At 36.4% G+C, this 13,784-nt stretch overlaps 1 protein-coding gene across 3 annotated transcripts in view; it reads right to left on the bottom strand.

The window, feature by feature from the left end:
- Positions 1 to 13,784, bottom strand: part of LOC148945408 (uncharacterized) — a 98,350-nt gene that overhangs the window by 22,706 nt on the left and 61,860 nt on the right. For all 3 annotated transcript variants that reach the window (XM_089098662.1, XM_089098661.1, XM_089098664.1), the window contains one exon: positions 776 to 872. In XM_089098662.1, the coding sequence (XP_088954788.1) occupies positions 776 to 872 (97 nt within the window). The remainder of the gene's footprint in view (positions 1 to 775; positions 873 to 13,784) is intronic.

Below are 13,784 nucleotides of genomic sequence, written 5' to 3'. Positions count from 1 at the left end.
ATTTTGAATTTAATGACTAGTGTGACTATAATATTTGTGACTATAATTGTGTTGAACGAACGGTGTTCAACACAACCAACATTCAACACGAAGGGCACATATAATTAGCACTGGAGTCGTGCATAATTTTGAATTTAATGACAAGTGTGACTATAATATTTGTGACTATAATTGTGTTGAAAGAACGGCGTTCAACACAACCAACATTCAACACGAAGGGCGCACATAATTAGCACTGGAGTCGTGCGTAATTTTGAATTTAATGACAAGTGTGACTATAATATTTTTGACTATAATTTTGTTGAACGAACGGCGTTCAACACAACCAACATTCAACACGAAGGGCGCACATAATTAGCACTGGAGTCGTGCACAATTTTGAATTTAATGACAAGTGTGACTATAATATAGAACGGGCAAAAGTCTTCAGGCCTAGCTTATGAAGACTAAGAAGAAAAAAGCATTGTGGAGCATAATAAATACTGCAAACTTAGTAATAATGATTAATTAATAAAAACAATTAATCAATTTATTTAATTAAGTAATTATTATAAAAAAGAATTGCAATTTATTAAATTATTAAATGAACATATTAATTAATTTAATTTAATTTTTGTATTAATTTAAATGAATAGTGGCTACTTTTTATTTTATTAAATTTTTTATTTAATTTGTGGAGTTATTAATAAAAATTATTTAATTAACTGTTTACTATAATTGTCACGTGCAATGAATAATAATTAATCGTCTTATTAAGTCAGCGAAAAAAACTTACTGTAAAGTTCCAATGTTCAATGAATGAAGACAACTGCTTATACGGGCATGAGGGAGGAATTTGTCTTGAAATAGATTCGATAGAAGCCTGCCGTAACCTAAAAAACAGAGTAATTTGAAAATACTGCACTTTAAAAATCTGTACTTTAAAGCAAGGAACGTTTCCAGCTTAAAATTTACGAGAAGCATCTACTAATTTTACAGCCCATATAAGTAAACATCTGTCAAGAGGTTTACGTATGAACCTATCCTTGTGTGCTACAAACACAAGGGGACTTCCGCGGTTCTTCGAATGGCAGATCGATTTTCCATAAAAATTAAATGGCTTGATTCTGCTATGGCGTATTTCTACAGCCTTTTCTTGTAAACCTCTGTGAAGAGGCTTACGTATAAACCTCTTCTTATGTGTTACGAACTCAAGGAGACTTTCCGCGGTTTTTCACATGGCAGATCAATTTTCCACGAGACTGGAATTCGATTCTGCTATGGCATATTTCCTGACAAGGCTTGTCTTTCCATCCTTCAAGGGTGACCAAATTGGGTATCATTTTCAAAAAAAGCACCAACTTTAATCTGATATTTGGATGGCCCAAGCGTCTAATGACAAGTTCAGACTTACTAGAAGAAAGTTTTTCCCTGCCTGAAAAAACCAGCTACTTGTCTTAGAAAAACAATAGCCTACCGTAGATCAAGGGGTAGTCAGGTTATTTACTTCCCCCCCCCCAAAAAAAATTAAATACCTTTTTTGTATTTTCATTGAAAAAGGGCTGTTTATGGAATTTTCCTTGAAAAAAAAAGAAAAAAACATCTGAATTGTCGCTCTCCTTGATTTTGAGAAATATATTTTGTGCCCCTCTCCCGATTTCCGTAGATTAACACCGCTGAGTTTGAATGATTTTCTTCAATCTCCTCACAATTGTCCTATAATTCTCCAAAAGGTTTTGATCGCATTTGACGGAGAGTTTTTAGTGCAAACTCAGCGACGATTAAGGTGAAATGGGAACTCCGCATAATTTACAAACCTTTCCCCAGAGATTGTGAGGGAATTGGCATCATCAGAGGCATAGTTATTACATCTTTTGAACATTTTGAACAAAGTAAATATTTCATAATTTTAACCAGTGTTAAGGGGGGTATTTAAGAACGACAAGAAACCTTCTGCCCCCCTATCACTGTTCAACTTCCTGAAATTTTCAACTAAATACCCCCTTCCATTCCTGATACATTGTTGATGAGCCCTTTTGACAATCAATATGTCTATAGTAATATTCAATTGTATTCAATAACCCCCCTCCCCTTAAAACTTCCTCGAAATAGTCGCAAGTAGTTGCAGTCACAGTTGCAGTTACAGTTGTAACAGCAGTATTAGCAGTAGTAGTAGAAGTGATAGAAATGGCTCTGACAGTTTCAAGTTAATAAACTTTTGAAGCTGTCAGACTTGCAGGTAGTCGCGAGTAGTCATAGCCACAGTCGCAGTGGCAGTTACAGAAGTAGCATAAGTGGTCCTGACAGTTTCAAGTTAATAAACCTTTGGAGCTGTCAGACTTGCAGGTAGTTGTAAGCAGTCATAGCCACAGTCGCAGTTACAGAAGTAGCATAAGTGGTCCTGACAGTTTCAAGTTAATAAACCTTTGGAGCTGTCAGACTTGCAGGTAGTCGCGAGTAGTCATAGCCACAGTCGCAGTGGCAGTTACAGAAGTAGCATAAGTGGTCCTGACAGTTTCAAGTTAATAAACCTTTGGAGCTGTCAGACTTGCAGGTAGTCGCGAGTAGTCATAGCCACAGTCACAGTGGCAGTTACAGAAGTGGCATAAGTGGTCCTGATAGTTTCAAGTTAATAAACCTTTGGAGCTGTCAGACTTGCAGGTAGTCGTAAGTACTCATAGGCACAGTTGCAGTGGCCGTTACAGAAGTAGCATAAACGGCCCTGACAGTTTCAAGTTAATAAGCCTTTGGAGCTGTCAGACTTGCAGGTAGTCGTAAGTAGTCATAACCACAGTCGCAGTGGCAGTTACAGAAGTAGCATAAGTGGTCCTGACAGTTTCAAGTTAATAAGCCTTTGGAGCTGTCAGACTTGCAGGTAGTCGTAAGTAGTCATAGCCACAGTCGCAGTGGCCGTTACAGAAGTAGCATAATTGGTCGTGACAGTTTCAAGTTAATAAACCTTTGGAGCTGTCAGACTTGCAGGTAGTCGTAAGTAGTCATAGCCACAGTCGCAGTGGCAGTTACAGAAGTAGCATAAGCGGTCCTGACAGTTTCAAGTTAATAAACCTTTGGAGCTGTCAGACTTGCAGGTAGTCGTAAGTACGCATAGCCACAGTCGCAGTGGCAGTTACAGAAGTAGCATAAGTGGTCCTGACAGTTTCAAGTTAACACCCTATGCTGTTCCTAAGATATTGCATATTCCTCTCATTGCCATCCTGGATGGAGTGTCTTTTAATTTAGTTTAACATCCCTCCAAACCCTCCTGAAGTTTCCTTGCGTTAACACCCTTAGCTTTTTCAGACACACCGTAAATCAATTATTCCCGCTTTCCCAATAAAGGTCTTGTTTACAAGCAATGGGCAAATTGTATAAATTACAACTCATGCCCAGAGACTGTGGGGGAGGGGGGGCTTGGCAATCCTGGAGGCACACGCATACTCATTAAACCTTTAGACTATTTCAAATTTTCAATAAATAGTGAACAGGGGGCATTTAAATAAGGCAAATTCGTAAGAGACTGGTAGCCCTCCGATCGCTTTTGAGCATACCCCTGACCGTGTTATGAAAGTTTCATCTTAATGCTCTAAGCCGTCCCAGAGATATTGGTGATACGCTCTTTTGACAATTAGAATAAACACAGTGTGTTTTGATTTTATTCAACATTCCTTTAAAATTTCCTTATAGTGGCAGTTACAGAAGTAGCATAAGTGGTCCTGACAGTTTCAAGTTAATAAACCTTTGGAGCTGTCAGACTTGCAGGTAGTTGCGAGAAGTCATAGCCACAGTCGCAGTGGCAGTTACAGAAGTAGCATAAGTGGTCCTGACAGTTTCAAGTTAATAAACCTTTGGAGCTGTCAGACTTGCAGGTAGTTGTAAGCAGTCATAGCCACAGTCGCAGTGGCAGTTACAGAAGTAGCATAAGTGGTACTGACAGTTTCAAGTTAATAAACCTTTGGAGCTGTCAGACTTGCAGGTAGTCGTAAGTAGTCATAGCCACAGTCGCAGTGGCAGTTACAGAAGTAGCATAAGTGGTCCTGACAGTTTCAAGTTAATAAGCCTTTGGAGCTGTCAGACTTGCAGGTAGTCGTAAGTAGTCATAGCCACAGTCGCAGTGGCCGTTACAGAAGTAGCATAAGTGGTCGTGACAGTTTCAAGTTAATAAACCTTTGGAGCTGTCAGACTTGCAGGTAGTCGTAAGTAGTCATAGCCACAGTCGCAGTGGCAGTTACAGAAGTAGCATAAGTGGTCCTGACAGTTTCAAGTTAATAAACCTTTGGAGCTGTCAGACTTGCAGGTAGTCGTAAGTAGTCATAGCCACAGTCGCAGTGGCAGTTACAGAAGTAGCATAAGTGGTCCTGACAGTTTCAAGTTAACACCCTATGCTGTTCCTAAGATATTGCATATTCCTCTCATTGCCATCCTGGATGGAGTGTCTTTTAATTTAGTTTAACATCCCTCCAAACCCTCCTGAAGTTTCCTTGCGTTGACACCCTTAGCTTTTTCAGACACACCCTAAATCAATTATTCCCGCTTTCCCAATAAGGGACTTGTTTACAAGCAATGGGCAAATTGTATAAATTACAACTCATGCCCAGAGACTGTGGGGGGGGGGGGCTTGGTAATCCCGGAGGCACACGCATACTCATTAAACCTTTAGACCATTTCAAATTTTCAATAAATAGTGAACAGGGGGCATTTAAATAAGGCAAATTCGTAAGAGACTGGTAGCCCTCCGATCGCTTTTGAGCATACCCCTGACCGTGTTATGAAAGTTTCATCTTAATGCTCTAAGCCGTCCCAAAGATATTGGTGATACGCTCTTTTGACAATTAGAATAAACACAGTGTGTTTTGATTTTATTCAACATTCCTTTAAAATTTCCTTAAAGTAGTCACAAGTAAAATTAGTCACAGTAGCAAGCAGCTGCATTCACAGTCGCAGTTAACAGTAGTTGCAGTCACAATAGAGAGTAGTCGCAGTCACAAATAGTCGTAGTCGAAATGAGAAGTAGTCACTGCCACGAGTAACCTTAGTCGCAGTCAAAAACAGTCGCAGTAGAAGTCACGAGTAGCTGCAGTTTCGGCCACAATTGTAGTTGCAGTGGTAGTGACCTTGAAAGTTCTCAGCTAATACCCTTACCTCATCCAAAGATATTGCAGATATGATTTTTGTATATTCTGGATGCATATTGTGTCTTTTGATTTAAGTCAACATAGCCCTCATCATTCCCGAAAAATTCACCTCAATACCTTTAGCCTTTTCAGACGCACCCGGACTAACCCAGGAGGAATAATGATATACCATTTAACTATTCTGAACCAAATGACTTTGTTAAATTTTTATCAGCAAAACAGCAAGAAAGCTGGTTGCCCTCTATTTACTCTTCAATATCCCCCTCAACATGCCATGGTGGTTTCAATTTTATATACTCAGAGATTCAATATGTATTGCTGATACGCCCTTTTGACAACCATCCTGTATATAGTGTACTTCGATTTTTTTCCGACATTTAACTCAACATTTTCTGAAAGTTCTTATTAATACCCTAATTTACCGAAAGTTTCACATTAATACCCTAAAAAGAATAATTTACTTTTAACCCAAGACCCGGGATCAAAGATGCCCAGTATTCCCAGCAATTCACCTTATATAAAACCAATGGGTAACTTGAACAACTTACCATCCATGGCCCAGGGACTGTGTATGTTACGTCAATCTATGGGCATGGATGGGGGTCTGGTTACCCTCCCACCACTTTGGAACATCCCACCAAGATTAATTTCAACAACCCAGAAACTTTCCTGCCCTTGGGAAATTCTCTGCGTGAAAAATTTCCTCCTAGAAATTGCTTTATATTTCCCAATAACAAATACTATATATTAACAGTGGGAAAATTGCACAGCTTCCAGACTTTTCTACAGGAACTCTGGGGGCTATGTTATCCCCAGAGTTATAGCTAGTGGATCTTTCAACTATTAATTACCAAATCTTTGATCGGAAAATATGCTCAAAATCAATCATCCCCAGCTATCTCAAAACATTTATCGGATATTTTTGGGAAAAAAATGGGATGTAGGAGGGGGGCTAGTTGCCCTCCAATGTTTTTGGTCATTCAAAAAGAGCATAAGAACTATTCATTTCCGTTCGAATGAGCCGTTTCCCAATCTTTTCGGACCATTAGTTGCATACAATCATAAAAAAAAGCCTAAAAAAAAAAATAATAAACACACACTGTGATCTTTCTTTTGACAAAAAAAAAAATTACACAATTTTGTAGATAGGAACTTGACACCTCCACGGCAGGATTCTCAGATATGCTGAATTTTATAGTGTGATTTTCATTAAGATCGCTTAACTTATTGAGGGTTTTTCCTTCCTTTTTTGAAAATATGGCAAATTTCTCAGGCTCATAGCTTTTGATGGGTAAGACTAAACTTAATGAACTTTATATATTTGGAATCAGCCTAAGAAATCAATTCTTTTGATGTATCTATTGGTATCAAAATTCCTTTTTTACAGTTTCGGTTACTATTGGATCGAATCGTTCCATACTAAAAACCGAACGTAATCAAATTCGTTCAATTTTTTGTCGGTATTGCAAATATTCATTGGGAATTCCCATATGGTTCTGAAACTCTTATGTTTTGCAGAAGTACTATATTTTTGAGTAAAGTTATGCAAAGAGTGAGTTGTATGCCCGTTTCAAAAGTTAAAATAGAACAATCCACAACTTATAATTGACTAGTCCTGGGTATTAACGTCCTCGTTTTTGTTCCGTTTGTTTTCATTCTTCCATAGTTAACACATTTTAATTTTGTTTTTTAGTGTTGTGATCTTTTCGTTATTTTTTTTCCTTTGTTTTTATAAGTCCTTCGAGCATTTATATGTATTTGTATGAAGGGTTGAAATAAAATTATTATTATTATTATTATTACTTACGGGTTTTCTAAAATTTTAAACGTGTCTAAAATTTTTAGATTTTACTTAAACTCTAATAAGGGTGTTTAGATTTAATTAGGGGTCTGTGTTTACATTTTTCGACTAAGAAAATGAGAAAAAAACATTTGAAGGGTTGATTAGCAAACAAACTAATTTTTAAAGACTCCTCAGCATAGGCACGGGTTTTATTTAATGCAACTAAAATATTCACTTTTCATCAAATTTTTTATAATTTTTAAGACTTAATTTTCATTAATTTTTCAATTTTATTAAACATTTAGTTTAATTGCATGGATTTGAATTTTAGATACTCCTGAGAACAGGCATGGGTTTTATTTAATGCAACCAAAATATTCACTTTTTATTAAAATTCTTAAAATTTTTAAAACTTAATTTTTATTCATTTTTAAATTTTATTAAACATTTAGTTTCATTGCATGGATTGGAATTTTAGATGCTCCTCAGAATAGGCATGGGTTGTATTTAATGCAACCAAAAAATCGCTTTTTATCAAGTCTTGTTTTAATTTTTAAGACTCCAGTTTAATTTATTTTTGTTTAATTGGTAATTTGATCTTTTGAATTTTTAAAGACTCCTCAGAATAGGCATAGACTTTATTTAATGCAGCCAAAAATTCACTTTCTATTAAATTTTTTTTTAATTCTTAAGACTTCATTTTTCTTAGTTCTTACTTAACTTTCAATTTAATTTTTTTAATTGACAACCAAGCCATTGGAAAAAATTTTGAATATGCTTAAATTTTACGGTAGATCGGTCTTGTGTTTTACTCACAGGCAACATTTCTCGGGTCAAATTTTTTTTTAACATTTCCACCTTAAGGGGAGAATTTCATCCCCTTCTCCTGTCTTCAACCATATTTACAAGTAAACCCGGCATTGCAATATACGTTATCACTCCTAAACCATGTTTTTTCGGTGCCATGTTTTTTACACGCTTTAAGTCCACGAGATTTAAAGCGTGAAAACAGTCTATTGGAAATAAATAGCAACATATATATATATATATATATATATATATATATATATATATATATATATATATATATATATATATATATATATATATATATATATATATATATATATATATATATATATATATATATATATATATATATATATATATATATATATATATATATATATATATATATATATATATATATATAAAAGACTAAATTAAAAAATTTAGTCAATTTTTGACTGTCTGTAGATTAGAGGTTTTCTATTTCAATTCCTGCGTGTCACAAGGAAGCTGATACATACAACAGAACATCTTAATTTTTAAACCTGTTGATTTTCATTTCAGACTCAATTTTTTTCAGGCTTCTTCTATTTCACAGCAGGCGGGCTTTTCAGTTGATACTATTTAGCTCTTTTCCTTTTGCTTCACTCTGTGGGCTACAGATCTACTGGCTTGGCTGTCTCTTATTTATTAGATATTCTCAGATATCTATCAAAAGATCTTTCGACTCAAAGAGTTCGAATATATAAAGATAGATGGCGAATTCCGTGTGCGATATGTGGGTTTAGTCAGCAGGGCTGTTTACTGATATTTAGATGTTTCAGTAATTAAACCACTTAAACAGATTATTTGATTGAGTATATTATGCAGGTTCTAGTACATTACATTCAAATAGAAAGCAGTCAGTCGTGTAACCATTCAAGATACGATACTTGCAGAAAGGGGACAGAGGAACTGAACCACTTGAATTAGGAAACTGATATGAGAATGCAAGAAAATTTAGTCCATTTGCTCCAGAACGAATTTGATGATAAATTTTAGAAAAATACTTATTGGGAAAGGGGGAAAGGATTAATCTTATTAAAATTAATATCTGATAGCCTCCATCGGTAAATATCTCTAATTGGGATTGGTCTCCCACTTGGCTGGTCAATATTTATAGCATTTTTTGCTATTTCATCAACCTGATGATTACCACTTATGCCAGAGTGGCTAGGAATGTACTGAAGATAAGTTCTTATGCCACTTGAAGCAAGATTATCTATAATACTAAGATAATGATAAGTGTCAATATCCAGTTTATACTGAGGAGCTGAAGACAGCAACTCAAGGCTTGATAAAGAGTCAGAATAAACTATAATATTATTTGAATTAGCAATCAAGGGTTTATTTTCCATTAGGTGTTCTATTGCCATGATTATGGCATTTAACTCTGCAGACATTATAGATGCATTATTATAAAATTTCTCACCCATTGCAATTTTCAGGTGAGGAAGGAAGGCACCACTTGCTACCTTCTCATTCATTTCAGACCCATTAGCAAATATTCGGAAATGGTTTTTATAAGTGATTGTATTTTAAGTTCAGCAAATTTTTTCCGACAAAAGCAATGGGGGTTAAAGCTTTAGTTCCAGTTTGAGAAATCAGTATTTATTATGGGGATTGACCAATTCCATGGAGGGGATTGGGGGAAAGTAGGTGCAATAGACTTTGTGGGTACAGGGAACTTCTTCTGAATATTGGTATACTCATCTGCAATGCCTCTATACATGGCTGGATTTCTTAACCAATTATGCAGGGTGTGTGAACTATTTGATTCAATTTCTGTAAGATGTTTTGTCAAGAGAAAGCTACGTCACTCCCTTATTGTTGTTAATCCACTCTCCATAAGCAGAAACTTGGTGGTTGTGGGTTTCCTCAGACCAAATATGAGATGTATTATATCGTTTGGTATTATTTCATTTTCTTGCTTCTGGGTCTTTGCACGGGAACCATAGATGATAAGCCCATGTCAATATGGGGTCTTATATGTGATTTATAAAACTGGAGTAAGGTTATCTCCTTACAGCCCCAGGGTGTAGAAAGGAGTCTTTTTAGTATAATTGTTTTTCTATAGCATTTTTTTATTGTGTTTGAAATGTGGAGGTGGAAGTTAAGTTTTTGGTCAAGCATGAGTCCTTGGTAATTAATATGATTATCTTCTGGAATAGTTGTTCCATTTAGAGTTAGTCTTGCATTAACATGATTTCGCTTTCGGTGAAATTGGGTTATTATTTTGACTTGGTAGGTGCAATGGGTAAATCTGAATGTTGAGAAAATATTTTCAAATTGGAAAAGTGACTTTTGCAGCTTTGACTGTGTACTATAGTACCAGATCATCAGCATATTGTAGATTCGTGGAGGGGAGATTCATGTCCCAGATATACAGGGCAAAAAGGAGGCAGCTGAGGAATGCTCCCTGGAGAAGACCTTGTGTTATTATATTTTGGAGTGAAGAGGCTGGGCCTACACAAACAATGAAACTTCGCAATTCTATGAAAGATTTTATAAAAGATACTAGCTTGGGAGGTAGTCCAAGGTTTGCAAGTTTAATTAAAAGGATTTGGTGGTTCACTTTGTCATATGCCCCTTCCAAATCTAGGAAAGCTGCAACTAGGACATTATTTTTTGAGAATGATTCATTTATTGCATTTCCTGAAGCCAGTTTCCTGAAGCCAGTTTGAGTGTCAGGAATCATATTATTTTTTTCAACAAACCAGAGACGTCGGTAATAGATCATTTTCTCCATTATTTTCCCCATCACAGGAGTAATCATTATGGGCCTATAGGACTCTGGGTTATTTTTGGGTTTATTTTTCTTTAGGATCAAGGAGGCACACTTGTGCCTCTATAAAGAGGCGACCCACGACAATGTTAAGCGATTTCCGGTCCTAGCGGTCGCAGAGAGACAGCGGTGATCGCATTTTGTAGCCCAAGCTCCAGCTAAGAAACGTGCAAAATTTCACCCCCCTTCGACTTTATCTTCATGGTTAAAAGTGGGCCAAAGTTTCGACCCTCCGACCACAACCCCCCTTTAACGTTGTCCGATTGGGCTGAAATTTAGAGGTTAAGCTTTCCTAGGGCCCGGGAGCTTATCCTCGAAATTTCAGCTCAATCCGATCACTTCTTCCCTGTTTTCCAAAAATCAAATATAGCCACTAAATGTTCATTTCTCTTTTTTTTATCAGCCACGCCTACAGGCCACAGTTGGCAACGGATCCGGGTGAATGAGGACTCATTCGAAGCGGAATCCGACCTGTTAGGGCCTTTTGATATTTTCAGACCGAAAAAATTATCTCCCGAATTTATATTTACAAAAAACCTCGTTTTCCTGTAAGAGCCCTTGTTAATTTTTCCCACTCCAGCCCCCCTTTACCACCATCCGATCAGATAGAAATTCCTATGACAAGTTGACTTTGCGTCTGAGAACACATCCTTTATATTTCAGCTCAAGCTGATCATTACTTTTCTATGTTCCGAGAACCAAAAATCAAGGTTTTTAGGGATTTGCTTGCGTCAAAAATACATGTCACAGAATAAAAATAATGTAATGTCTCTGTGGTACAGTGGTCGCTATTCCTGACTGTCAGGCGGAAGATCCGAGTTCGATTCCCCGTCAGAGAAATTTTTTTATATATTTAATTTAAAGTTTAAAAAAGAAACTCAGTTTCTTTTTTAAATCCAATCTATTAAATCCTTCGGCTCAACAGGCGTCTCCAGAAGAATATCACAGTCGGCCTTCAGGTTACAGGTAGCCTAAGTCTCCACTGCTTTGATAACATGGGGCCTGGGGCGGCTGATAAAAATCTTACTGTGCATTTGATTTGAGTATTCAGGAATTAAAAGCCTTAACATAAGAATCTTCAAAAGCGGGGGGTTTAGGAGGCGGCAGCCCCCCATCTTTAACTCCTGAAAAGATCAGCTAACAGTTAGTCAAGTAATTATAAGTAATAAACTGTACAAAAACGTGCAGAAATTATTTGAAAAAACTACGTTTTCTAAAGAGTTAAAGAGCCTGAGTCACAAGTTCGAACCTTAAAACGTACAGGGATTAGGAGGTGCAGTTGGGGGGCTGTGCCCTCCTCAACGCCTCGCTCTTTACGCTAAAGTTTTTATTGTTTAAAAAAAGTTGTGAGAAAGTCAAACTTTAGCGTAAAGAGCGAGGCGTTGAGGAGGGCACAGCCCCTTTCATATACGGAAGCGGGGGTTTGGGGGGCGGCAGCCCCCCAACTGCACCTCCTAATCCCTGTACGTTTTAAGGTTCGAACTTGTGACTCAGCCTCTTTAACTCTTTAGAAAACGTAGTTTTTTGTCAAATAATTGGTAAGAGGGACGAACATTTCCAGATATTGGGGAACATAGATGAAGCCCAAGCATGATTATAACAATTTAGAAGTTCCTGTTTGTATGAAGGGGGGAGATTCTTTATCCATGTAGGGTGTGTATTGTCATAGCTGCGGCTAGTCTTGGTCCTAATATGATGTATTGCATTGTTCATTTCCTGGATTGAAAATGGGCTGGTTATATACTCGGATCCTGGGCGAGGTTGGTAACTTGGGTTCAGAGGAATTGGGGGTATTTTGCTACAATTGTTTGATGTTAGCTTATTAACAAAATGAGTGACAAATAGCTTAGCCTTTTCATTATTATTGTCATAGTGGTTATTATTATGTATAAGTTCATAGAGGTGTGGGTTGGAGGAAGTCTTTTTCCCACAGATGTGGCTTATGATTTTTTGTATACTTGGCTCATATGTTTCTCTGGAGAGATTATTTACAAAATTATTCCAGTAATTATATTTGGCATTTATTATGGTCCTTTTTAGATTAGATTCTGCTTGTAATTTTTTAAAATATGTATTAGGTGAAGGTTATTTTAAGAATGTTCACCTAGCTGCCTTTTTTGTTCTCCGTTTATTTTGGCACTCATTTGTCCACCATGCTTTGGGAATATGTTTAGGGAAGGTTTTTCTGGGCGTTGTCCTGGGGATAGCATGATTAGCTGTATTTATTAGTAAAGATGCCAAAACTTCAGCATGTGTATCAGCTGTTGTGTTTGAAATGCATGAATTTTGGGTGAAACTTGTAATTTCATCATTTGGCTTATTTTGGAACATAGACCAATTTGCTTCAGTGTCAATATATTTTAAGGAGTGGAGCAAGATGTCAGCGAGTTTGTTTAGGGAGCAGAACACGGCAATGGGGTCAGTAAACACACTATCAATTTTATTTATATAAATTTTACTTAGAATATTTAATGAAACAGTTTTTTGGTCAATTGTAGAAAAGCTGGTACTTTTGGGGTTGAAATATGTATTCATGTTAGGAGGGGTAGCAACACCTAATTCATTATTATTTGAAGTCATATGCTCAATAAACTTACCAGCTTTATTTTCTGGTTTAATCACTCACGAAAGGTTGTGGGCATTAATGTCTCCACAAATGATGAGGCATTTCAACATGTTAGGAATACTTATATAACTGAGGAAATCCATGGCAACTGTGGTTTGCCCAGTAGCATTATGTAAGCTTATTGCGTAAGCTTTTTTATTATTCTGTCAAACACTGATACCAATAATATGAAAATCCGTTACAATATCTGGAAAGTGGATGCCACAGAATTTTATATTATTTTTAACTATTAAACTCCACCTCCTTTTCTCTCTGATGATCTATCCTTTCTCAGGATAGTGTATCCCAGAGACTTAATTTGTTGATTTTGGGTTAAATGAGTTTCCTGGAGGCAAGCAATATTGATGGAATTATTATTCATAAAATATATTAGTTAATTTAAGTTATTTTCTGTAAGTGATCTTACGTCCCACTGGAGCATTGATATGTGTTGAGTTGTTGTTTTATTTTTCATAAGACTGTGTATCAATGTTCGGCTTTGTTAATAGTAGAGCAAGATCTTTTTTGCTTGAATGAGCATATGATTAGGGATGTAGATTTTTGCCAATTCAGCAATGATTTTTGTTTTCTGTTGCTGTTGTATATTCAAGGCCTGAACTGCATTGCAGTTTAGAATGAATAAGCATATATTTGGGGTTTGCATGTTTGGCT

Source organism: Artemia sp. Qi Xiang Cuo, chromosome 13 (genome assembly GCF_049724085.1).
Source record: "Artemia sp. Qi Xiang Cuo chromosome 13, ASM4972408v1, whole genome shotgun sequence".
Classification (NCBI taxonomy): Eukaryota; Metazoa; Arthropoda; class Branchiopoda; order Anostraca; family Artemiidae; genus Artemia; species Artemia sp. Qi Xiang Cuo.
The sequence above is the reverse complement of the archived record's forward strand: the minus strand, read 5'-3'. Positions and strand labels throughout refer to the sequence as shown.